The following is a 26,848-nucleotide window of genomic DNA, read 5'->3' on the forward strand; positions in this document are numbered from 1 at the left end:
CCCTTTACACATTATAGAACTTTAGCACAATGTTGCTTTAAAGGCTCTTGACTATGCACCTTTTAAAGATATTAGTGAATAGAGAACAAGCTTGTATTGTAGCTTTTCATGAATGTGCTTTGCCAATGTAAAAATCATGCTTATGATTTAAGCACAAAAGCACATTAACACACAAAAGGGGAAACCTAGTTAACCTCACATTCAGTGAGTTGAAAGTTCTATGTTTAGCACCTGACTACACCGTGCAGTTTGGATGAAATGATTGAATAACATGCATACATTCGTTTTGCAATGCTCGTGCACGGAACTTGGCAGGTATAGTCAGCATGCTACACTCCGTAGAACAGGACACGTTCCAGTACTTTTCTTTGGTGCAATTGTTGTGCCCAAGGTCTGCATTCTAGAAAATGTTAAATGTATCAATATCATGTTTGTGTAGATCATTTTTTTGTTGTTGATGTTTTTCAGCATGAAACATGATTTGAAGGGTCATCCTGAACCATTTTATATTCACTTATGTCATCTCCAAGGACTGAGCACACATTCTGGGGTTTATTAAATCTTTAAATTCCTGGTCGTAGCTCCCTCTCTGGCATTACTGCTTCTCCACTACTACCTCCTGGTTTCAAAATGGCTGCCTTGCCTCTTGCTCCTGTGCAGGATATGGCCCTGTTTAAAGAGGTGCAGGCCCTGCAGTTGGTCCCTGGGGAGCTGGTGAAGCCCATTAAATCCAACATCCCCACACGGCAGGCCCTGAGCAGGGCTGAACTACTGGAGAAGCTGCTGGGAGAACTGGGTACAGACAACTCAGGTTTCACTCTGGACAACGTCATGAAGGTAAACACTTAAGGCAACCATGATTTTTGTTACTGTCACTCCTGGAGGGTTGCAAGTGTGTGCAACCCTTTTTTAAGAACAGTGGATGTCCACTCCCCATTCATATTTGTTTATTTATTGTATCACTCAGAATTACATGGAGAGACAGAATAGAACATTTCAGGGCGGGTTTTGAACCCATGTGTGGTCTAGAGTCAGCAACCCTACCACTGCACCAGACTCTGGCACGTTTTTGCAGGCTTTTGAGCATTGTCACCCTGGTGCCACTTGCTGTCACACGTTTCTGGGCTCAGGCATAGATGGGAAGAAGAATCTGTAGTTCCACTATCCGGGCTCTTGAGAAGCAGTGAATGAAGATGCCCCAGAAGTCAATCAACACACTAGAGTAAAAATAGACCTTAGGCCTCCACTTATCTTTACTGTTGTCCATTTCTATGCAGTTCTATACCATAAGTTGATCAGTGGAATTGATAGCCAAATTAATGATGTCCGTGTTTTGAATCAGTCATCCTAATTCACTCAACTCAAATAGGCGTTAGTCAACTCTGGTCAGCTGGGGGCATGCTGTCATTGGTGAATGCCACAGCACACCCCAACTCTCTCTCAGGACAGAATATAATATTTTAGCTATGATGTACAATATAGCATTCACATAAGGCTCAGAAGCATACACACATAAATGTGTTCCACAAATTAAACCACCAAATAAATAAACAATAAATAAATAACAAGCATATTGTGGCATACATTGCTTGAAATGCAAGAAGCAGTACCCAATGAACATAGGGAATAGTTTTTTTTTTCTTCATATAGACCAGGGCTCTCCAATCCTGTTTTTGGAGAGCTACTGTCCTGTAGATTTTCACTCCCAACCCTAATCTTGTGGACCTGGTTCTAATAGTTAGCTCATTGATAAGCTAAATCAGGTTAGTTGGAACTGGGGTTGGAGCGAAAACCTACAGGAGGGTAGCTCTCCAGGAAAATGGTTGAAGAGCCATGATCTAGACAAATGTTAATGAGAACATGTTCATCATCTTCTTTCTTGCATGCATCAAAGGTTAATGTATCACATTTTATTTTCCCTCTCTCTTTTTTCATATTTAGAGAAGTATAGCTATGTTTGGTAGGAATCCAGGAGCCAGGTTTTCTGAGTGAGTAGGCCTCATTCCCTTCGTTCCACCTCAGTGCAGGGATGTACAGTACTTGATGCATTGCTTAGAGCGCAATAACAGGCCTGCGAAGAAGACAGACCTGGCTGCTAGGATGGTCAACATTGTCCCACGCAATTGTCTGTGTGGCAAAGTTCAGCAGGTAATCTGGTCTTTGAGATTTCTCTCCACTATCGAGATTGTGCAGTTGGGTCAGCGGCATGTCACCTCGTTTCCTGGGGAAAGCGATTAGCAAAGTCCCGGGGTGCCCACTTTGATGTATTCATTCTCTCTCTCTCTCTTTCTTCTCTCTTCTCTCTCTCAACAGTGACCTAGTATCTATGTGTCAACTATCCAAGTGTTGACAAAGTGGGCAGTGTGATTGTCTGTCCTCTAGTTGACGTCAGACTTATTTTGGCCGGCCTCTGCTTCACCGCTGGCTTTATGGTAGGCGGGAGCAAATTGTTAAATTCTGCACCGGAGTCCCTCAAGTTGAAGAGCCCCTGACGGTACTCTCCTCGGTGGCGTTTGTTTGTGTGCTTGCAGACAGCTAGCACATGCACCAACTCCTTTATGTCAGCTCCTTTCAATGTTTGCTGAAAACTTTTGGGGTAAGCGTTGCATTCGGAGGCATTAGTGGGAGGGCATATAATGCTTGCTCGCTACTTAAGACTGGAATTTGTTTCAGTTGAAAACTGTTGGTGTTCATTGACAGCCCCTTCAGGAGTCTTGGTGCACCACTTGGCCTAAAAACACATAATATGTAAACCCTGTGGGTTCAGTCAGTGAGGTGTTGTATGAAAATTGGTGTCTCAGTCATAAACATGAATTCCCAGACACAGTTTTGTAAACACACCTGTTTGCTATTGTGAGATGATGGCTTCATGTCCACCCTCAGGCCTGTGTCGTCTCACTGAACAAAGGGGGGTTATGCAACTGAGCCGTACTGCTTGAATTTCACACCTTCCTCCTCGGGCTCACTCTTACAGCGGACAGACTGTTGGGCACAGCAGGGCAGCTTGGGACTACTGTAGGGTCTATAACACGTAGGAACAAACCTGAAGAGGTCTGGATTGTGCACCTGTTGTTGTGTCTGGCTCAAATATATTTGTTTTAAGATAGTAGCCTATAGCATAACTTCCTAGTGTAATGCTTGCCACATTGACCAGATTGGAACGAACCCTGAATTTGATGGTAATTGAGCCTACCATTTCCCCATTCTCTTTAGTGATTATAATGAGCCTGCACCTAGGCAGGGTTCTCCAAAGAATGTAAGAGATTAGTATCAAATAAGGCAATTCTTTGCTCTAGATTGCATGAAATGGCAGTTACAGGTGTTAAAAAAACACAAAAATCTCTGAGGCCTCCCTCTTGGTAGTAGTCAGTAGCACCACCTTGTTATAAAATCCTTGGGAGAACCCTGCTAGGTTGCTCTTTGCTCAGTGCAGGGTCAGCCGGGTTATTTCCCCCTGGTCCAAGGACTGATACATTTATCCCTTTCCCCTCCGGTTACCAGGGAGATAGGCCGGAGCAAAGAGGTGATTGAATTTCCTGTAATTAAAATGAGAAGCAGAGAGAGACAACAGAATAATGGCTGCCTGTCCCCAGCCCATTGACAGAGTATAGGTGCCCTTTGTACACAGTTTACCTTTTGATGTAAATGCTCTCTCCGAATGTTCTCTAGCCGATATGCTATGACAGCTATTGAGCTATCATTCTCACCAGACTATCGTAATATAATGACTGTTGGTTTAAAAAAGCATTGATTAGTATCATGTTTCAATGAAATGTAGAATTTCTGCATATCAATCACATATGCAGGCTTTTTCATTCAGTCAAAAATAACTAATTTATACATCTGAGTGGTGCAAGCATGCTTGCTTCTTTTTGGACATGCAACCTCCTTTTGTAGTTCATCCTCTGTACAGGTACATCATGCTAAACTCAGTATGTTGTAGCTTTTTTAGCCTGCTACTGTATCCTCTTTGTTTTTGCTTCATTTCTGTTAAGGCTCTTATAGGCGGTTTCCCAGACTACAAATGAAGCCTTGTTCTGGACTAAAAAACACTTTCAATGGAGATTCTCCATTAAGCAGGAGTTTTTTTGTCCAGGATTAGACTTAATCTGTCTCTTTTAAACCAGTCTTTTTGTTTCCATTTCAGCTTTCTAAAAGCTCTTGTTCTCTCTTGTTCATCACTTCTGTGCCTCTGTGTCAGTTCTGTACAGGTGGGCTGCAGCACAGTGCGTCAGAGGTGAGAGAGACGGTCATGCTCATCATCCTGGCTATGTACCGCCTGCACAAGACCGCCATCCTCAGCTACCTCCCGGCCAACGATGCCGCCACTCGCAAGAACGTCCTCTATAAAAACATATTTGACGGCTTCGCCAGGATTGATGGGCGGCCGGTGGAGTCACAGGCAAGGCTCGGCCCATCTGTGTGTTTGAATGAGTCATGACTTAACATTGGACACGCTGTGATTCTGAACAAGTTCTCAGTTGTTTTGGATGGGTGACAAGCTGCTTCTTTTCTGTCACTTGTGTTCTCTCACCCCATTAGTCCCATTACGTAATGACTGTGCTACTGTTAAGTAATGTTCCACTGCTAAAATTCTGGCCATGTCTCCTTGGGTAAGTTGAGGACACATCGTCATCACTGCAGTAGAGTCTGTCTGGAAGGCTTCCAGACATGACTGGGTTGTTAGAGAAGCATGGACAAACTCAGAGAGAGGGAGAGGAAGAGCGATAGAGGAGAAGAAGAACGAGAGGGAGAGGAGAAAAGGAATGAGTTTGTGAGAGACTTATACAGTACCATGGCATTAAGTGTCACTATACTTCTTTAATTTAGTTTCAGACGTCAAAGAAGGGAGGAGTACAGCAGGAGGGGGAGAAGGAGAAAGAGGAGATCCGTAGTCTTCGGGAGCAGCTGGCTGCCTTGAATGAGATCAGTGTAGGTGGAGCTGTCATCACTGCACTATTACCTCATTTCCTTCAACAGGCCAGCGTGTCTGTGTCACTCCTCCTTGTTGTGCACTCATTCCACTGTACTGTTTGTCCACAGTATAGACCACTGAAGTAAATAGAACACACACGTAATAGTCTCTATGGTGTTGATTATTTCCAAAAGACACTTAATCATGTGTACCATTGTTATGGATATAAGCACAGGTATATTGTTTTACAACACTTTTTAGACTGTATGTACTGTATCTCTGCAAGATGTTGATTTGCTGTTTTGTTTTTTTAATTCTAGAAGGCCAATTCCAAAGTGGAAAACGAGAAGGGAAATACCAAAGAACAGAAGAAAGAGGCTGTTAAAGTTGTAAAAACAGGTCGGTATGAACCCTATCCTCAACCACTGTTCACACGTATACTGACTTTGTTAAACCCACCTGAAATACCACAAAAGGTTTTGGCCAAACCCATTGTGGTTCACGTTTTTGTTTTTACAGTGGAATGCCGGTTGCACCACTTTGAGGCATTATTTTAGGACCTACAATACACTGTCCCTCTAGTTTGTAGTGACAGGTGAAAAATACCTGTTGCTTTCCAGGTGTCAAAACTGCACCCCAAAGCAACCCGGAAGATGCAGGAAATAACCAGTCTTCAGTTGTCAACAACTTGGACAAGTGAGTGTTGATGCCCAGCAAAATCAGAAAGGAATCTCAGAAGCTGACTGAAATGCTGTAAAATTGTCTAACGCATAAAAGAGTGGAAAACACCTAATTGTCACCATGGAATGCCTTTGAATTGTATTTTCCAGCCTGTATTTATTCATAATGTGTGTCTGTGTATTCTTAATGTTATAGCGTATGTATATTCTGAATTGGTTTCAGCCTGTGTATATTCTCAATGTGTTTCAGCCTCTGTATATTCTGCAGTGGAAAAGATGAGTCCTTCACTGAGGATGGATTGGACCTGCACTATTGGAAGCACTGTCCTATGTTGCATTGCTGTGACCAATGTAGACAGGTACCCAAAGGCCAGTAGGGCCACTTCTTCAAGTAACTTCTATCAAAATATTACAAAATGACCCATTGTGGAAGGACCATAGGGTGGGGAACCAGCAGGAGCTTTGGGTGGAGTAAGGATATGACCGTGTAGTGCGTAGACACATTAAAGTGTAGTTTTGTGTGTCCTTGTGTTGGAGACCAGTGTGTTTTTGTGACTGACGTTGTCTCTCTCAGGTGGTTGAGATAGCCAGCCTCACAGAGCACCTGTTGGGGGAGTGTGAGAACAGGGCCAGGTTCAGTCAGTGCCCTCGCTGCTCAGAGGCCGTGTCCATTGACGAGCTCACCCACCACACCCAGAGCCCTGCCTGCAACCGTAAGACTCAACGTTCCTCTAGCACTAGCGAACTGTTAACTTTGCTAACTTCTTACCCTGCTAACTATGCTAACCTTGCCAAATGCTTGATCCCTTCTTTTAGTCTTTGTAAGCAAGTATATTCTAACAAGAATCCAACACAGCCAAGGATATTGAGTCTTTTGTGCTTGTTACTATAAACACTCATCTACTCTTTCATTTATGTCTGTTGGGTTGTCGAGTAAGCTCATTAAAACAGTACTTGTGTAAATGACTGATAGAAAGGAAACATTATCACTGAGAGGTAACATCACTGCATGGAGTATATACATTGGTGCTCAACCAAAATATGGCCAATTAGTTGAATCTATAGCTTGAATAGTGCTGAATAAAAAGTATAGACAACATCCTTTTGGTTTGCGAGGGAATGGGAACAGTTGTTTTAAAACAATACCATGGCAGTGTTATTATTAGGGCTAGCAAGGTAAATGTATAACCGTGTAACCAATGATTATGGATAATGATCATGGATAAAATAATCGTCGGAACTGTTCTAATACTTTCATTGTATTGTATTTTTAAGCAGAGGTCCGTGTGGTGTAATGACTGAATGGTCAGACAGCTACCAACAATGACACGAAGCTGCCATGTGAGGAGTCATAGGTGGCTTGTTTTAGCTAAACCAACCTGTCTATACATTTTGTCCGCTTTGTAAAGATTCAAAAACTATACTAAAAGCCACCATCTCTGCTGAAATGAACTACCAAATGTAATTCTTGGTGAGTATGGAAATGTATAGACTGGTTGGTTGTTTAGCAACAAAACCGACGCGTATGTGCAACTATGGGGCAAAACAGACTGGGTTGGCTTAGATTGTTGACAACATGTAAACTATATTTAGTGTCTGTTTATTGAAAACATAAATACATTTGCACAATGACCACTTGTTGTCTCTCAAATACATTGTTACAGATGTTGGTTAGCTAGCAAGCACATTTGAGCCATATTAGCATAAACATGACATCAGTCAAAACACCTCAAAACAAGACATGGTATCAATAACAAGATACAATGAGCTGAAAAGAGCCATCTATGATTCCCCACATGGTAGATTCTTGTCATTGTTGCTAGCTATCTGGCCATCCAGAATCACAACAACACAGACTTCTGCCTCATTGAAGCGTGTGCATTGTTTTCGTGACATTGGCAGCTAACCCATCTATAAGTGAATGTAAATCTGAGGCAAAGCAAACATTGCAAACTGCAAACAAAGATTTGTATAACTAACCCAAGACCACAGCCTGTCTTTTCCAATGGGAACAAATGAGTCATAGTGGGCAGAAGAAGCAAGGAGGTGGGCAGAGCCAAGCACAAGCTAGAGAGAATAATCCCAACAGGGTGGAACCTAACAGGGTGAACATTTGGAGCCTAAATTAGCCATCGCTCTGTGGGTTAAGGGTAGAATAATGGTAAACACTTGAAGATTTTAACATTTAGAAATGTTATTTATTGTGGCAATGTAGGAGTGAGACAGACTAACATAATGAAACATGGAAAAATAGATAAAACCAAGTGTTTATATTTATTTAGCTTTGGACCATTGCTTTCCCACCAAACAAATGATGACACTTCATGAACATGATGTCAATGTGGGAAGGGGCTGTTTTCTTAAAGGACTATTACTGCAAACTAACGAGGTGGAAAGTGATATCAGGGACACACAATGTTAAATAATATAATAATAAATACAATCATGAAAAAAAGTTATAAAGTAATGAAGATATTAAATGTTATTATTTTATGGCTTCTATTTCTTGTAGAAGTTGATGAATAACAAGGACATGGCAAAAAAGCCACTGAAAAAAAAGTTGAAAATCATGTGACCTTTTATATTTAAAGCCTTTTGCAATCCACATTTTACCCTACAAAATTATAATTCCTGGGGACAGAAAAGACACCGCATTGTAGGAACAACACAGCTAACTAATTCAGAACATCAACACATCACAAGCAGATGCAGAAAGGAAATAATTTTGGGCAATTTCGCTTTTGATGTGATTTGATTGGTGTTATGCCAAATCCAAACTGGCCTCTCTTGGGGGGGGTGTTTTGGTGCGCAAGGACCACCCACAGTTGCGGTCAGCTCAACACTGATTGGGTAATTATTTTATACTTTTTATGCTCACTGGGAACAATCAATCAAATGCTACGGCGGGAACATGTCATACTCTTTTTGTTCAGACAGCATTAGATACATGAGGGGGGCTGATTCACTCGCTCTGAAGATTTCTCCGGTGAGATAGGTGCTGTCAATTGCGAATTGAAGGGAAATGATAAAAACACAGATTAAATAGTTTTATACTAAATTATTGGTCCATTTTTGGGGGGAAGCCTGGCTTCTCTTGGCATTCATAAATACATGCAACTGGTGGGCATTTTGGGGTTCTGTGCAGGGTTGTGCTACTCATGTTTCTCTTTGTTTTCAGCTCCTGGCTCAGTCAAAGGCTCCAACCACTGTCCTTTGTGTCACAACAACTTCATGTCTGGAGAAGAGGTGAGATTCTGTTGCACTCCCACAGATTATATAATAAAGGACCGCAAATACTGGCCGTGGTCCTTTTCACTGTAGCCAGTCACTGTCAGACTCGGGCCACCTATGCATTTTTTGGGGATGACTAAGCTCAAACAGTAAAAAAAAAAATATATATGTGTATGTGTGTGTGTGTGTGTGTGTGTGTGTGTGTGTGTGTGTGTGTGTGTGTGTGTATACACACACACACACACATACACAGTGGGGCAAAAAAGTATTTAGTCAGCCACCAATTGTGCAAGTTCTCCCACTTAAAAAAATGAGAGGCCTGTACTTTTCATCATAGGTACACTTCAACTATGACAGACAAAATGAGAAAAAAACAATCCAGAAAATCACATTGTAGGATTTTTACTGAATTTATTTGCAAAAAGGCACAACTTAGTGTATGTAAACTTCTGACCCACTGGAATTGTGATACAGTGAATTCTAAGTGAAATACTCTGTCTGTAAACAATTGTTGGAAAAGTTACTTGTGTCACGCACAAAGTAGATGTCCTAACTGACTTGCCAAAACTATAGTTTTTGTGGAGTGGTTGAAAAACAAGTTTTAATGACTCCAACCTAAGTGTATGTAAACTTCTGACTTCAACTGTTTGTGTGTGTGTAATTATTTTTTGGGAAGGAAAAACAAATTAAGTGTAAACTTAAATTACTAAAACCAGATATAACGTATGTAGAAAAGATAAAAAGGATTTATTTTGTTTTATAGTATCTTTGAGAACTAATAATCACCAAAATAAAAGCTAGACTGTCAGGGAGAATAGAACATTTCCAAAATAATTAATTTAGCAGTATTGATTTTGTTATAATTTGTTAGCAAAAGAACACCTCATTAAGCATGGCAAAATGCATAGAATTGCAAGAAATTCACTTTAAAACTGCAACATTTTCTCTCAGCTACATTGCAAAATGTGTAGAATTTACAGGAAGCGTGCTTTAAAACTGAAAAAAAAGTATTGCTAAAATCAAGCAGTTCCGACAGGCCAACCACTCCCATTGCCACACTCTATGCCACGCCCACCACCTATGCCCCTTTTTGATCCAGAAAAAAAAACGGTGATTTCAACAGTACTTCTTGTCAAAACACAAAATATGCCTGCATTATTTCAAAAATTTAGTTTATCAAATGTAGCAGTTTCAACTAAGGCAGGTGCATATTGTTTAGGCTGGGATTTAATCCGATCGTGCTTTGTCGGCTATGCACCTTTCAAAAGGAATGTTTCCGTCTTCGCTAAAACCACATTCACGGCAAACTGCATTATGTGGGCTCATTCTAAAATTAGCTTTAAATGGCGCGTAGCCGACAAAATTTGATTGGATTCAAACCTCGCCTTAGTTTAGCTTGTGTCGCCTTTTGAGATTAGGGGGGAAAACGTGACACGTGTTTAAAGTGGAACGGACAGCATTTTAACTTCTTTGCAGATATGAAACAAACATACAATCATATCAGTAAAAAATATCAAATTCCCAGTTTATGCAACAACAACAAAACATACTTAATATAGGTACTATTTTACCCAACATTCCATGATGGCAGAATAGATGGATTCGGTTCAATGCGTGATTAATATAACTCACCAATACATTTCTTCTTAGTCCAAAAAATATTGCTATCAGGTTGTAATTCACAGCTGGCCTGGTACATTGTTTGCTGCCTCTATTCGGGATGCACAGTTTCAGTGTCAATGACTCATTATTTTGGACAAGAACTGACGAATGTAAGGCGGGGCATGTCAATAGAACCAAACTAGTGAGGGCAATGATCACAAATCAGTCATAACGTGGCTAATATGCTAGTGTATCTATTTATGTAGCAAGCTACAAACACTAGCTAGCTAACTGCTAGGAGGACGTCATGTCATTGGAGGAGTGGTTGAGTGCCTGACTTTTTCCCCTTGTATCGTTTTTTGGTGGCTACACAGCTAGGGCAGAGATGCACGTGTCATTTAGTTTGAAATTGAATTGCTTTGCTAGCTATGTTACCATATCTCTTGCGTTCGTGAATTCACTTAGCTACCTACTCCGATTTCAGAGCACTCTTGTGTGAGTGTGTCAGAGCGCAGAATAACTGAATTTAAGAACACGAAACACCTGCTGAATTTGTGCCACATTGTGCAACTTCTGTTGCGCGTTTATTGTGAACACTGAGGCTGTAACCGCTTTAATTACAATTATAACAGTGGCCAAGTAGGCTGCTGTGGCTATTTGATTATAATGTAGGCCTATCAGTGGCCTAACATCAAAAACAATGGAGAAAATGTATCCCATAACATTTTAACATGAAAATAGCTGTCATCCAGCCTACAGTGGCAGCCAATGGGTGGTGTTTAATGTAGACCTACATTCCATGAGACTTTTGGAAAAATTATGCAGGGCAAAAAATATTAACAAATGTGCACATGTGGCTATATCCAGCTCTCGCTTTGATCGCAAATCAAGCGCATCTACTCGCGACCACTCATGCTCTAAACACAGTCCAGTTCAAAGTGAATGGCACAGGTCCATATATGGCAATGGTCTATTTGCATATGTAACTCACCACTTGGATTTGGTCTTATGTAGCGAAATTGTGTTTTGACATTGGATAAAAGTAGAGACTCGGAGCTACACAATTATATACCATACTGCATTTTTGAGGAGCAATGGGAAAGTAATTCTGCTTTGAAAGTTGATAAACTTGTTCACTCACCTTTGAGAAAATGGCCTTTGAAATGTTTTGGTATCTAGTAAAGAGCTCCACTTTGTTTAAACCCATTCAGCATCGTTCACACCCTCTTAAGCTTTAGCCCACTCATCTTGTTTCGCCCTCTGAGCTTTCAAAGCGCACACTTGAAGCTCTGGCCGATGATTTCTTTCCCTAGGATAACATGAAAACAGCCTAACCAGCTCTGCTGGCAAAAATGTTGCTTCTTTCCTCTAACTAGCAAAGCAAACAACTCTGGGATACAAATAACAACGTCCGCTACAGAGCCAGCCAGCTAACGTTAGCTAGATAGCTAACAATACACTTTAGCTTGAAATGAAACCACTTTCTGTCAAAATTAGAAACGTGTAATATCTGAAAATGTAGCTAGCTATCTTACCTGTATACATCATCATGGACATGTCTCCCTGTCATGGATGTCATGCCACAGTTGCTCTTGTTTGAAGATGTAATCCAGAGACAGGTGTTTTCTCCATCTCTTTAGCTATCATACTCTAATTCCACTGATTTCAAAACTTGATCCTTCAGACAGTGGAGAGTAACACTTAGCTATGCAACTCCACTACACAATGCATTTAAAAAAAGAGCCGTGTTCGACAGAATTACCAACACAGACTGACCAGCTCAAATAGGCCTTCTATATGGCAGACCAATCCTCTCTCCTCTCTCAGCATGTCCAGCCACTCATGGCTAGTGGGAAGTGACTTTTTTTCTGTGGTTTTAACCAACAAGACTCATAATTTAACAATTTTATTCGTATTTACAGATGGCATACAAGTTTGTTATTAAGGTACATGAAAGTTCACATGTTCAAGAAGGCATTTCTGCCAAGAAAGCTCATTTTGATATAAAACAATGACGTTCAAACAGCTCTCCTGTGAAGTCGTGAATTGCGACATACGCCTAATTTCCTGAATCAGGTCACATATAGGGATACTGCAGCTCTGATTGGTTATGCCGCACCGATCTGGTCTGTAGAGTATGGGCTGAGTTGTGCCTGTCAATGCAATAGAATTCTACTCCGTTGTGTTCCGCCTACAAGAATCTCTTGCATATTTCCTTTTGTATGTTGCAATGGAAGTGGCTAATATTGGCAATTCCCACAGTAGAGGGAAACATTGATAGTGTTAATTAAAGGGGAAAACTAGAAAGTTGAGTGAAGTTCAATCTCTTGCTTCTCTGCGCGGGCTAATATTTAGTCTGTGCGACAGTTCCAGGGGAGCTGCGTGTAGTTTAGAGGGAACTTTGCTCATGAACGATCTATATAACATGTAAACAGCCTAACCAGGTTAGTGAGGTGTTCTCTCATTTGTGTATGGATGTAGCAAGCTAGCCAACTTTAGCCAGTTAGCTTGGGTGCTTGGTTGGGACAACGCATGCAATGGCAGGCAAGCTGCAGAAGGACGAGCAGGCTATTCCCCATCGTTTATCAGTGCAATTTTAACTGCCAACCAGCTGAAAAAGTTTGAGAGGGTTTATCTAATGTTCCTTTGTTAGAGTTTAGCTCATCTTTCTCTGGCTTGCATTAGTTATTGATCTTGTTGTTGTTGAGATGCATATAGGGAAAGATAGCCAACCTTTTTATGATTGTATGATAAATAGAACTGTAACGTTCCCAAAATGTAAGAGGACTCCCGTGGTATTTAGGTACATATTTGCAGAAATATGAGAGGCTTTTGCCGAAATGCGTTCTAATGATCTAAAGTTGCGCTGTTGCAACTGCCTGTAAATACAGTCCAGTTCAAAGTGAATGATGGCAGGCCCTTGTTTGCATATAGGCATACTGTACCTCTGATTGGCTATGGTGCACATGTCTGCGTAGACTCGGTCCTGGACAAGACAAATGTTTTTATTCAATTTTATTTACTGCAGTGTCTAATTGTACAAACACACAGCTGCTTTCCCACTCTATATTGCTATAGAATTGTCATAAATGCTTTAGTATACGTAATTCCCAAACATTTTAATAATTTATGAAAACTTTAAAATGACCATATCTAAGTGCTCGTTTGTCAGATTTTAGAATTTTTTAAAGTGTAATTCTTTCTGGGGGTGTATATTAACAGATTTTAATAAGATTTCATGTTGCTAAAATGCTGTCAGTTCCACTTTAAGGTGAATGAGACCGAAGGCTAAAATACTAAGTAGATAGATATAAAGGTGGTTTAAGACTTGTAAAGGCATTCACTAGCACAAACACAGTTGTACCGTGCCTCTCTCTTTTCCTCGCTCTGTCAATCTGCCACCACCCAGAGTGCTGTTAATGTTAGGCTTAAGGACCAAACAGCTGTGTGGAAAACATTGTCTGTCTTTAAAGTCAGTGGACTCCAAAGCCCTCACTTCAAAATATAAATGTTGTTAATCCAAAGGAAAATAAAATGTGACAACTTTTCTTGCGTTATGATTTTCTTTTGGGCATGGCATTTTGGAAAAAAATCTAACTGTTAAAGATGTAATCGCCTTTCAGTTTCTTTCTCCGATGTTCATTTCTATTTTTTTCCCTAATCAATCATACAGCTTAGCTCACGGCAAAGCATCTTCTTCCTTTACTTAATTCCATTGTTTGATACTTGGGCTTTCCATGTTGCCTGGCCACTTAAGTCAGGGAGGGGCAACTCCAGTCCTCTGGGGCCTGATTGGTGTCGCTCCTTTCCCCCAGCCTTAAAGCTAACACACTTGATTAAACTGAATACCATGATTAGTTGATTATTGGAGTCCGGTGTGTTAACTGAGGCTGGGGCAAAAGTGTGGCACCAATCCAGGCCCCCGAGGACTGGAGTTGCCCATCCCTGACTAAAGTAATGAAATGCTCTTGTGTCCACGGGGCAAAAGAAACACTGGCAGCACCTCAAACCTCTAACCACCTCAAACCTTTCATCCTTCTGATGAAATGGCTCAAAACAAGGCTGACATGTTACAATACAATACTATTCAACTTTGTCCATATGTTACAGCGTACAACGTAAATTAGTCTTCTGCGCTGTACTCAATGATAACTTTTCTGCTCATGCTTTTGTTTCTCAATGTCTTACCCACCACTAGTGTGCGTGGCCAAAGAGGTCTATTTTCATGTCATCTGACCATAGCACTGGTTCCAATCCAAGTGCCAATGCTGTTTAGGTCTGCGGGTAGCACTCCCACCATTTTCTGGCACTCTAAATGTCAAGCTTCTGCCTCTAACCCTATGAAACTTTTTTTCCACATTCTCCCTCTCTGCGGATGACTTTGTCAACCACTTTGGAGAAAAAAAGGTTAACGACATCCGCTCCTCATTCACTCAGCTTATTCATTCCACTGGTCCCAGTCAAACAACTACCCTCCGCCTGGACCTCTTTCTCACCTCTCTCCAGATGAAAGCCAGTGACTAGTGGGGTCAGGCCACTCGACAACCTGCCTGCTCAACCCCATCCCCTTCTCCTGACCAGCTCTGAAGACCTCCCATTCTTCACTCCCCTCCTCTCTCACTCGACTCCTCTCACGTCAAAAATTACAGACACTTCAGCGTGCTGTTTTTGACCAACTCTCTTGCTATCTCTCTCAGAATGATCTTCTTAAACCTAACCTGTCAGGCTTCAAGACGGGTCACTTAACCGAGACTGTTCTTCTCTGTGTCACGGAGGCTCTCCACACTGCCAAAGGTGACTCTATCTCCTCTGCTCGCATCCTACTAGATCAATCCGATGTCATCAACACCGTGAACCATCAGACCCTCCTCTCCACCCTCTTTGGGCTATGGGCGTCTCAGGGTCTGCACACTCTAGGATTGCATCCTACCTAACAGGCCAGTCCTACCAGGTGACGTGGAAAGGATCTGTGTCAGCACTACTTACTCTCACTACTGGTGTCCCCCAGGGCTCAGATCTACGCCCTCTTCTCTCTATACACCAAGTCGTTCTGCTCTGTCACATCCTCACATGGTCTATCCTATCATTGCTATGCAGATGACACTCAACTACTTTTCTCCTTTCCCCCCTTCTGACACCCAGGTGGCGACACGCATCTCCGCTTGGATATCGGCCCACCAGCTCAAGCTCAACCTCGACAGGATGGAGCTGCTCTTCCTCCCGGGGAAGGTCGACCCGCTCCAAGACCTCTCCATCACGGTTGACAACTCCATGGTTTCTCCCTCCCGGTGACCCTTGGCGTGACTCTGGACACCCTGTCGTTCTCTGCAAACATCAAAGCAGTGACTCTGTCCTGCAGGTTCATGCTACAACATCTGTAGAGTACAATCCTACCTCACACAGGAAGCGGTGCAGGTCCTATTCCAGGCACTTGTCATCTCCCGTCTGGACTACTGCAACTCTGGCTGGGCTTCACGCTTGTGTTATCAAGCACCTACATCTTATCCAGAACGTTGCAGCCCGCCTGGTGTTCAACCTTCCCAATTTCTCCCATGTCACCCTGCTCCCGAACACTCCACTGGCTTCCAGTCGAAGCTCGCAGCCACTACAAGACCATGGTACTTGCCTACGGAGTAGCAAGAGGAACTGCCCTTCCCTACTTTCAAGCTATGCTCAAACCCTACACCCCAACCTGAGCACTCCGTTCTGCCACCTCTGGTCTCTTGGCTCTCCCACCCCTACGGGAAGGCCGCTCCCGCTCAGCCCAGTCCAAGCTTCTCCGTCCTAGTACCCCAATGGTGGACCTAGCTTCCACCTAGATAGCAGAGTTTCTGCCCATCTTCCGGAAACATTTGAAACCCTACCTCTTATTCAAATTATCACCCAATTGCCTTTGGTGAACTAACATTCACACTTGACTTTTTTTTCACACGCTCTGTCACGAGAATTAGGTTCTCAATGTTCATAAACCAATTCATTTAAATTACTCAGTCTGTGGCCAGGATTTGTAAGATACTGTGTTATGTTAATGACTGTGTTATGCAGTTGTTCCACCTAGCTATATGAATGCACTAACTGTAAATCATTCTGGATAAGAGTGTCTGCTAAATGACTAAAATGTACTCCAGGAGGTGGTATGGTCAGATGACATGCAAATAGAGATTATTTGGCCACCACACCAGTGGAGGGTTTGGTGTTGAAGAACTGAAGCATATGCAGAAATATAATACCTCATACCTATGGTAAAATATGGTGGTGGATCTTTGATGTTGTGGGGCTAGTTTGCTTCCACTGGACTTTACCAAGGACCAGGACATTTTAGCCAAAAACCTGGTTGTCTCTGCCAGGAGGCTGACACTTGGACGCAAGTGGATCTTCCAGAAAGACACTAACCATATGCACTAATCAAAAGCCACAAAGAAATTGTTAATTTACCACAAAACCAACAGTATAAAATAATGTAATTTACAACTTTTGGAGCATACAATATAGCTCAGTATTTTTATTATTTATTTTGGTCGTTTTTGCTCATCTTTATCAAGGGTGCAAATAATTATGGGCCTAAGTATATATCATGATATTAAAAGGTCCAAAATGTATATAGCAATTGCAGATTACCCCTTTTAAATAGTAAGAAATATGTTCTTTATCAGGGCTGTTAAGTATCAGTCCTGGAGGGCCGAAACACTTCTGGTTTTCATCCTCTCCTTCTAATAAGGGACTAATTCAGAACTGGGATACCAGGTAAGTGCAATTAACTACCAGGTAGAAACAAAAACCTGGCAAAAAAACCTTTTAAGGATGATGAGTATTCTACAGTGGCAAGAAAAGGTATGTGAGCCCTTTGGAATTACCTGGATTTCTGTGTAAATTGGTCATCAAATTTGATCTGATCTTCATCTAAGTCACAACAATAGACAAACATAGTGTGCTTAAACTTTTAAAACACAACTTATTGTATTTTTCTTGTCTATTGAATACATCATTTAAACATTCAGTGTAGGTTGGGAAAAGTAGGTGAACCCCGAGGCTTATGACTTCTCCAAAAGCTATTTGGAGTCAGGAGTCTGGTAACCTGGAGTCCAATCAATAAGACGAGATTGGAGATGTCGGTTAGAGCTGCCTTGCCTTGCCTTACAAGCTGCCTTGCCTTTACAAGAAGCATTGCCTGATGTGAACCATGCCTCGAACAAAAGAGATCTCAGAAGACCTAAGAATTGTTGACTTGCATAAAGCTGGAAATGGTTACAAAAGTATCTCTAAAAGCCTTGATGTTCAGCAGTCCAGGGTAAGCCAAATTGTCTATAAATGGAGAAAGTTCAGCACTGTTGCTACTCTTCCTAGGAGTGGCCGTCCTGCAAAGATTACTGCAAGAGCACAGCGCAGTATGCTCAATGAGGTTAAGAAGAATCCTAGAGTGACAACTAAAGACTTAAAGAAATCTCTGGAACATGCTAACATCTCTGTTGATGAGTCTACGATACATAAAACACTAAACGAGAATGGTGTTCATAGGACACCATGGAAGAAGCCACTGCAGTCCCAAAAAACAACATTGCTGCACGTCTGAAATTTGCAAAAGTGCACCTGGATGTTCCACAGCACTACTGGCAAAATATTTTGTGGACAGATGAAACTAAAGTTTAGTTGTTTGGAAGGAACACAACACTATGTGTGGAGAAAAGAAGGCACAACACACCAACATCAAAACTTCATCCCAACTGTAAAGTATGGTGGAGGGAGCATCATGGTTTGGGGCTGCTTTGCTCTCTCAGGGCCTGGACAGCTTGCTATCATCAATGGACAAATGAATTCCCAAGTTTATCAAGACATTTTGCAGGAGAATGTTAGGCTATCTGTCTGCCAATTTAAGCTCAACAGAAGTTGGGCGACGCAACAGGACAACGACCCAAAACACAGAAGTAAACCAACAACAGAATGGCTTCAACAGAAGTCCTGACCTCAACCCGATTGAGATGCTGTGGCATGACCTCAAGAGAACAGTTCACACCAGACATCCCAAGAATATTGCTGAACTGAAACAGTTTTGTAAAGAGGAATGGTTCAAAATTCCTCCTGACTGTTGTGCAGGTCTGATCCGCAACTACAGAAAACATTTTGTTGAGGTTATTGCTACCAAAGGAGGGTCAACCAGTTATTAAATCCAAGGGTTCACATTTTTCCCACCCTGCACTGTGAATGTTTACACGGTGTGTTCAATAAAGACATAAAATTATACGTTTTCTTGTGTTATTAGTTTAAGCAGACTTTGTCTATTGTTGTGACCTAGAGGAATCAAATTTCATGACCGAATTATGCAGAAATCCAGGGTTCACATACTTTTTCTTGCCACTGTAAATAGAAATATTAGAATAGAATGTAAATGCTCTATTTGAGCTGCATTGTCAATGCATGTCGACACTAAGCCTCCTTTTGGGGGAAATTTGACAGTGTAACTCTTCCGTATATAACATCCGAAACCTGTTTGTGTGTCAGTCAGGCAAAGATTGAAAATGTCTTTCAGCGACTTCGGAGCTGTTGTCTGTGCCAAATAATGTTTGTATCATGCTTTGTGCTGCTGCCATGTTGTGTTGCTACTGTATTGTTGTCATGTTGTGTTGCTACCATGCTGTGTTGTCATGTGTTGCTGCCATGCTGTGTTGTCTTAGGTCTCTCTTTATGTAGTGTTGTGGGGTCTCTCTTCTTGTGATGTATGTTTTGTCCTACATTTTTATTTTTAATCCCCCATCCCCGCAGGAGGCCTTTTGGCTTTTGGTAGGCCGTCATTGTAAATAAAAATGTGTTCTTAACTGACTTGCCTTTTTAAATTCATAAAAACACACATGCAGTGTCCTTCTTAAGATGAACTGAGGAGGCACATTTTCAGGAAGCCCTCAAGCAGCGCTGCCGCATTCATTCTCCCTCGCACTTCTCCTTCTTACCTTCGACAAGGAAAACTTTCAGTAGCAGTTGAACCTCTGCGGCCCAAACCCTTGCCTGGTGTGCCAGAGAACCCCCTGTGCCAAGTCGGCCATTAGCCAGGCTCTGACACCGGCCCACAGTGCTGCTGCAAAGCAAAGGCATGCATGGAGTAAGAGGGAGAGAGTCAATTTTATAGGCCAGCAGCAGACTGACTTGCTCTTTGTCCTTCAGGCCTGGAAGGCACACCTCATGGGCCGAGAGGGCTGTAAACAGAACTCACGGAGGACTGCGGTATTGCAGAGAGCCCAGCTGGCACAAGGTAAGTCATTCATACACCCACTTAACCCCCCGCTCTTCCACCCAAGCCTGCGGGGGGTAGTGTTAGACCCATGGAAAGGACCCATGCTGCATATTGGTCAAATATAGAGCTGTGTTCCAGTCTCATGCTGAGAGATGCATTGAAATGTCAATTTGTTGTATAGTAAATAATGTGTTTTGCATTCTTGTGAATTCATAACAGAAAAAGGCAGTAATGCTTTCAAAATGCAAAACCAATTAGTGCATGTAAATGATCAGTACAGTATGTGCTCAAGTTATAGTTCATTGGTTACGAATTTTCTCTGTTTATACCCTTTCACTGAAAGTGTATTTTTTTGTTTGTATTTGTCATTTCCTGACCTTTGCCATCACAGGAACGTTCATGTTTTTTCCTCTGTCCTTTGTTTGCGCATACATGCATGCCAGTCAGTGGAGGCTGCTGAGGGGAGGACGGCTCATAATAATGACTGGAATGGAGTAAATGGAATGGCATCAAGCGTTTGCTGTATTTTGATACTATTCCACTCCAACCATTACCTTGAGCCCGTCCTCCCCAATTAAGGTGCCACCAATCTCCTCTGATGCACATTCTGCAAACGTGTACACACACACACAGCATTCAAACACTGTACAACCTTCTTGCCTTGCAGGTTACCTGTATACAGTACACACAAGGCAATTCCAGACTGAATTTTTTTTTGCTATCAGATTGTTCTGGCAATTCTCACATAGAAACTTAATTGGGAGGAAAGATGTTTGGCATGCTTTTACATTTGTATTTTTATTTATTTTTTAAAATCATGATGAAAAGTGGCAATTTTAGGCCCTTTTTAGACCTACAGTGCATTCGAAAAGAATTCAGACCCCTTGACTTTTTCCACATTTTGTTACGTTACAGCCTTATTCTAAAATTGATTAATTTGTTTCCCTCAATCTACACACAATACCCCATAATGACAAAACAAAAACAGGTTTTCAGAAAGGTTTGCAAATGTATAAAACAATGTACATAAGTATTCAGACCCTTTACTCAGTACTTTGTAGCACATTTTGGCAGCAATTACAACCTCAAGTCTTCTTGGGTAGGATGCTACAAGCTTGGCACACCTGTATTTGGGGAGTTTCTCCCATTCTCTGCAGATCCTCTCAAGCTCTGTCAGGTTGGATGGGGAGCGTCGCTGCACAGCTATTTTCAGGTCTCCAGAGATGTTTGATCGGGTTCAAGTCCGGGCTCTGGCTGGGACATGCAGAGACTTGTAGGTTTTCATCAAGGATCTCTCTGTACTTTGCTCCGTTCATCTTTTCCTCGATCATGACTAGTCTTCCTGCCGCTGAAAAACATCCCCACAGCATGATGCTGCTACCACCATGCTTCACCGTAAGGATGATGCCAGGTTTCCTCCAGATGAGACACTTTGCATTCAGGACAAAGAGTTCAATCTTGGTTTCATCAGACCAGAGAATCATGTTTCTCAGTCAGAGTCCTTTAGGTGCCTTTTTGCAAACTCCAAGCGGGCTGTCATGTGCCTTTTACTGAGGAGTGGCTTCCGTCTGATCACTCTACCATAAACGCCTGATTGGTGGAGTGCTGCAGAGATGGGAGAACCTTCCAGAAGGACAACCATTTCCACAGAGGAACTCTGGAACTCTGTCAGTGACCATCCCTTCTCACCCCAATTGCTCACTTTTGCCGGGCGGCCAGCTCGAGGAAGAGTCTTGGTGGTTCCAAACTTCTTCCATTTAAGAATGATGTAGGCCACCGTATTCTTGGGGACCTTTAATGCTGCAGAAATTGTTTTTTTGGTACTCTTGCCCAGATCTGTGCCTCGACACAATCCTGTCTCGGCGCTCTACGGATACTTCCTTCGAACTCATGGCTTGGTTTTTTCTCTGACATGCACTGTCAACTGTGGAACCTTATATAGACAGGTGTTTTCTTTCCAAATCACGTCCAATCAATTTTATTTACCACAGGTGGACTCCAATCAAGTTGTACAAACATCTCAAGGATGATCAATGAAAACAGGATGCACCTGAGCTCAATTTCAAGTTTCATAGCAAGGGGTCTGAATACTACATTAAATAACATATTTCTGTTTTATTTGTATTAAATTTACAAACATTTCTACAAACCTGTTTTCAATTTGTCATTATGGGATATTATGTGTGTGCATTTGTTCATGTGCCCGTGTGGTTGGTTGGGGGGGGGGTATTTTAGAATAACACTCAGTACTTCCTAATGGTGGAGGAAGTCATTCTCTTCTTTTTCTCCTGTGTTCAGGGAAGCCTGGCAGTGTGGCTAAGCTTAAGCAGGTGTGGTCAGTGGGAAGTAGGGGCAGGGCAATGGGCAAAGGGAGCAGGATTCCGGCCTTGGCACCCAGAGCCAGCCGAACCCACACCAGCCGCCTCACCCCAGTCAAACGGTGAACCCACACCCAACCGTCCCTGCCCCAGTCTTCTCACACAAGAGCACCCTAGATTGTCCAAATGCTTGGAATGAGGAAGAACCATGGTACCGTCCCAACAGTATAAAATACATTCCTTTACAATCACTGATCTAAAATGACATGATAGGTTTCAATCATATGGCTTTATCCCAACCTATGTAGTCGCCTTACACCAATGGGAGAGGAAATGAGGGAAGAACATTTGTCAGTTTTGGGCTACAGTTTCATGTTGACACCCTGACTAGGGAGGACTGGATTAATCTCCCTTGCAACTGAGTCTGTCAGAACAGGGACCAAAATCTGGCTAAAATCAAAAGGGAGGGATACTGAACGATATTGCAATTTATTATATATTAGTATACTACATACTAAGGTATTATAATATAGTAACAATACTATTCTAAGCTGTTTATTGATTACTCCAAATCCAATAACAGCCTGAGTATAGCTACAACCAGCTTTATGCAGGGCATCTGTTTACATTTCTCTTTACGTCTCTCTGTGTGGCTTGTAATCTAATCAAATATGTTTTACATTGATACAGTAGTTGTGTAAATGTCTGTTTCTTACTGTAATTAATTTCCCTACTTAGTTATTATATAGCACCTTTTGCTTGGCAATGGAATTTGTCTTTTTTTTTTACATTGTCACACTATTTATTGTTTCAATCTGTTTTTTTAAATATATATTTTGACTGTTTAGACAATCAACACTAAGCACAGATATATGGCCTAGCCAAAAAGCCATTTAAGGTAAAATAGGAATTATTAATTGCTAATTGAAATAGAAAATAAATGAGAACAAACATTCTCTTTTTTTCTTTAGGAGTAATGTACATTAGTGGTAATTTTCCCAAACATCTAAGATTTCAGAATGGTCCCACTTGATGAAACCTCTTAGGCACTTAGTTCACTGTAATACTTTCTAGATATGGTAAGATGCACCCTTTTATAGGGTTGCATTTTTTCCCATATGTTACTTAACATGCTGCTGCATTTCGTATAGGTAGCCTAAATCAGAGGGATTTTATACCAAATGTGTGAATCTTGACCTAAATCTACAAGTCATAATTAACTCCAAGGTACACCCTACATCAGTACAATGTGGACTGGAACTAATATAAAGGGTTCACTTAGCAGACGCAGACAATACTATTTTACTATTTTACTGCTTCATATGTTATATGGTGTGTTTCATTGTTATCTGCTTGAATTACCAAACTTGATCAAATTATAGGACAATTTGACATTTTCTTACATCCCAATCTTTTTGTCTCTTTCAGCTTTTTAATATTTAGGAAATGACAGGTGTATATTACAGGAGGCTGGTGGCACCTTAATTGGGGAGGACAGGCTCGTGGTAATGGATGGAGCGGAATCAGTGGAATGGTATCAAATACATCAAACGCATGGTTTACATGTATTTGATGCCATTCTATTTGCCCCGTTCCAGCCATTATTACAAGCCGTCCTCCTCTCAGCAGCCTCCACTGATGTATATATTTTCCTTGTGGATTTTCAGTACATATCAATCAGTATTGACTGTACATATTTGATTTACAACCATTCTGTGCAGAGATAGATGTTTCAATGTTTGATTAAATGAAGTTAACAGCACTGTATAGATTCATTTGTCTCTTACTCTGGTGAGTTTGAGATGCCAAATATGTATTTCATAGACAACTGTTGCAATATTTTACACCAACAATTACAGTATCTGTTATCCACCCAGCAGCCCTCAACTCTTACCCAGCAGTCAGACACATTAAAACACTGGTATAACAATACATATTTAATGAATCCGTTACAAACATCAACACAAAAACTAGTTGTGACTCTTAAAATGTCATTAAATATTTGTTCTAGAATCTATGGCAAACATTTACCAAATTATATTTTCATGTAACCTTTTTAGTTACTAAAACATCCATAATCTCAAAAATCAAAGGCACTAAACTGGCATGAAAAAGGCTTTTCAGTGTTCAATACTGCCATATATTTACAGTTTGCTGAAAAAGTGGTTAATTTTGTATAGACATAAGTCATGTACACTTACTAATTTGGTTTTCCTACCTATTGACATTACAATAAACATTACAAAAGTGAAACATTAAACAGGTCAGTGAGAATTAAAGAATGTCATTCTTTTCACATTGTCTTTGTTAGTTGGATATTTTAGTGTTGGATATTTTAGTGTTGGATGTTTTAGTTTATCAGTGTGTCCTACTAGGCCTACATACACATATTACAATTAACAATTTAACAATATTTGTTGCATAACCTTTGTCACACTGAGCTTTAGCTTGACAATCATGGTGCAGTGTTTTTGGCACAGACCAGCTCCTTATTTTCCACTACACTCCACATCCTGAATAGCTCCTGAGGACTCAATTTATGGACTACGATGAGTTTTTTGAAAAAGCAAGGTTCTCTGTTCATTGGACTCACTCTGCGTTTCATGATGCCAAAGGTCCTGAAACCTATGTGCATCTCTGGAGTCAAGTGTAGCTTCTGGAGGCACATTCCCAAAAACACATCATCAATGGGATAGAGCTCCAAGTCCTCTGAAACCACAAACAGTCTATGAGCTAATTGTGAGGACATTAAAAACCCACCACCACCAACATAAGGTGGGTACGGTTTGTCAAACAGCTCTTTGGGGATGTAGTATTTACTTTGATGGTTTCTGATGGGGATGGCTTTGGATATGGTGTCCCCAACAAATAAGTTCAGCACTTTGCGGTCCTCAGTCTTGAAACCAATAAGTTCCAGTAAGTTCTTTGTATTCACGAAAACGTCGTCATCCCCTTTGAATATAAACTTGGCACTGGAGCAGTGAATATCAAACCATTTCAGAAAATTTACCTCTTTCAAGGTGAGGTTGAAAAATGTGTCCATAAAATCCCATTGAAGAATGTCTCCATATATAATGTCCTCATACTCAATCAACTTTTGAAGGTTTTTCGTGTCTTTACCATTTGTAGGGCTTCCTAGAAGAAACAGCGTTTTTATTCTCTTACCATCAATTTCCTGTTCCCTACCCCAGGTATTACGCACGGCCTCTCGCCTATCATGCTGCTCTATAACGGATTTTACAACCATGAGCAAGTGTACGTCTCCATTCCTGCATTTATCCGGGTGATTTATTAACATTGGGAAATACCGACAATGTCTGTGTAGCACAAATTGGTGGAACCTCGGATCCAAACGTCGAAACCAATCATTTTTCCTCACGGCTGAATCTTCACTGCAGTTCATAACGTGTACATCCCAAGTAGCTGGAGTAGCGTCGGACACCTTCACCCGTGGCGCATCCAAATCATCACCAAGAACAGGCGAGTAGTTTCCCAAACTGCTTTTCAATAGGCCTTTTCCTTTGTAGAAATCACAGTCAGGTCCACACCAACCGGCTTCTTCCTTGCGTTTAACCTCCATATCATCCTTGATGCTGTTATCCACAAGCTTGAACTTTTGGATCATCAATAAAGACGCAAAAACTAGAGACAAGCTGAGGAGAGTTTTCAATGCCCTCTTTCTTCTGAAAAAAATATCCATATCTATGGCGCAAAACGTGTAATGAATAAGAAATCCTTAAATTGAATATGTACCCTTATTGTTAAAGCATCTCATCATTCATTTTGGCTACATCTTAGTGAGTCTATTCACTGCCACCATGCTATTCCTTTAGCGTACAAAAAGACTAATCTATATTTCTTGGAAAGTAATCTCTGTTATATCATACAACAAAACAACGTTATCGATGAGATTGTGGACTGGTCTTGAAAAGTGACTGTTGCCTACAAACTTATCCACTTACTCAGTTCCCACGAAGCATGGACCGACTTCTTTTGTACATATTTTGTGGGGGTCCTGTCCAGACCGGCCTTCTTTGTTTGGTATTTTTTTGGTGTGGTTTGGACCAGCCACCGATTGTTAATTTTTGATCCGGTCCGAACCAATCACAGATGTCTATATTTGGTTCAGATTTCGTCCAGTCCGGAAAATATGTATTTTGAACTTTCATTCATAACCTAAAATTAACCTAACTTTGACGTCAGAAAATATACGTATTTTCAACATTATTTTGTTTACTGGGTTTTTTATCCTCCCCATTACACATATATGTGACACGCTTTGGATAAAAGCGTCTGCTAAATGGCATATATTATTATTATTATTATTATATGCAGGTTTCTTATTTCACACCACAGGTGGCTCACTGCGTCTCAGGTTGGCTCACTCATCTTTTAGTCTTTCAATTAGATATCTAATAGCATAAGTTACTTGAAAAACTAAGGCTCAGGCTATATTGTCCATTTGATTGCACCTGCTATTTATTTATCAGCCATCAAGCAATACAGTGTATTGTCTTATTATAATGATAATAATACTGTATTATATAATAGGTTATTGTGCATTATTATATGCATTATAATATCACAGCCTACATACAATTGCCCATCAACGTATCTAAGGAACTCAATTTAAGTCCCTTAGCTACCATCAACGTAGCTTCAGAAAACGTAATTATAAATTATAGGGTACATTTGTTTTGCAATAATCATCCATTAACACAAAAATATATTTATCACACACATACACACAGAGAGAAAGAGAGATCCACAGGGACAAAATCAGTGTAACTCTAGACGCCCAAGCACATATGAAAGGGGAAACCGGTGTCTTTGGGCTGTGTGAGGAAATACATTACAAGCTTTTACCACCCTCGTGTGT

The 26,848-nt window shown here is 41.1% G+C and overlaps 2 protein-coding genes across 3 annotated transcripts in view; one reads left to right on the plus strand and one right to left on the minus strand.

Annotated features, from left to right (window-relative positions):
* LOC118360925 (centrosomal protein of 104 kDa-like) overlaps positions 1-23,731 on the plus strand; it is a 41,017-nt gene extending 17,286 nt beyond the window's left edge. Inside the window, exons 13-22 of one of the 2 annotated variants that reach the window (XM_035740499.2) lie at positions 661-837; positions 4,202-4,402; positions 4,831-4,932; positions 5,236-5,314; positions 5,536-5,611; positions 5,846-5,954; positions 6,170-6,308; positions 8,774-8,841; positions 19,582-19,669; positions 21,950-23,731. In XM_035740499.2, the coding sequence (XP_035596392.2) occupies positions 661-837; positions 4,202-4,402; positions 4,831-4,932; positions 5,236-5,314; positions 5,536-5,611; positions 5,846-5,954; positions 6,170-6,308; positions 8,774-8,841; positions 19,582-19,669; positions 21,950-22,095 (1,185 nt within the window). In that variant the 3' untranslated portion in view covers positions 22,096-23,731. The remainder of the gene's footprint in view (positions 1-660; positions 838-4,201; positions 4,403-4,830; positions 4,933-5,235; positions 5,315-5,535; positions 5,612-5,845; positions 5,955-6,169; positions 6,309-8,773; positions 8,842-19,581; positions 19,670-21,949) is intronic. The other variant, XM_035740500.2, reaches the window with a different exon arrangement.
* Positions 23,732-24,043: 312 nt separating this feature from the next.
* Positions 24,044-25,999, minus strand: LOC118360928 (UDP-GlcNAc:betaGal beta-1,3-N-acetylglucosaminyltransferase 7-like). Its single transcript, XM_035740502.2, has one exon. It carries the CDS (start codon positions 25,667-25,669, stop codon positions 24,425-24,427), a length of 1,245 nt encoding a protein of 414 aa, XP_035596395.1. The 5' UTR covers positions 25,670-25,999; the 3' UTR covers positions 24,044-24,424.
* Positions 26,000-26,848: the final 849 nt, after the last annotated feature.

This window comes from Oncorhynchus keta, chromosome 28, assembly GCF_023373465.1.
Source record: "Oncorhynchus keta strain PuntledgeMale-10-30-2019 chromosome 28, Oket_V2, whole genome shotgun sequence".
NCBI classification, from domain to species: domain Eukaryota; kingdom Metazoa; phylum Chordata; class Actinopteri; order Salmoniformes; family Salmonidae; genus Oncorhynchus; species Oncorhynchus keta.

Bases quoted from the DNA above. Each gene is read 5' to 3' on its own strand.
- LOC118360928 (XM_035740502.2), bottom strand. From the start codon at position 25,669: ATGGATATTTTTTTCAGAAGAAAGAGGGCATTGAAAACTCTCCTCAGC.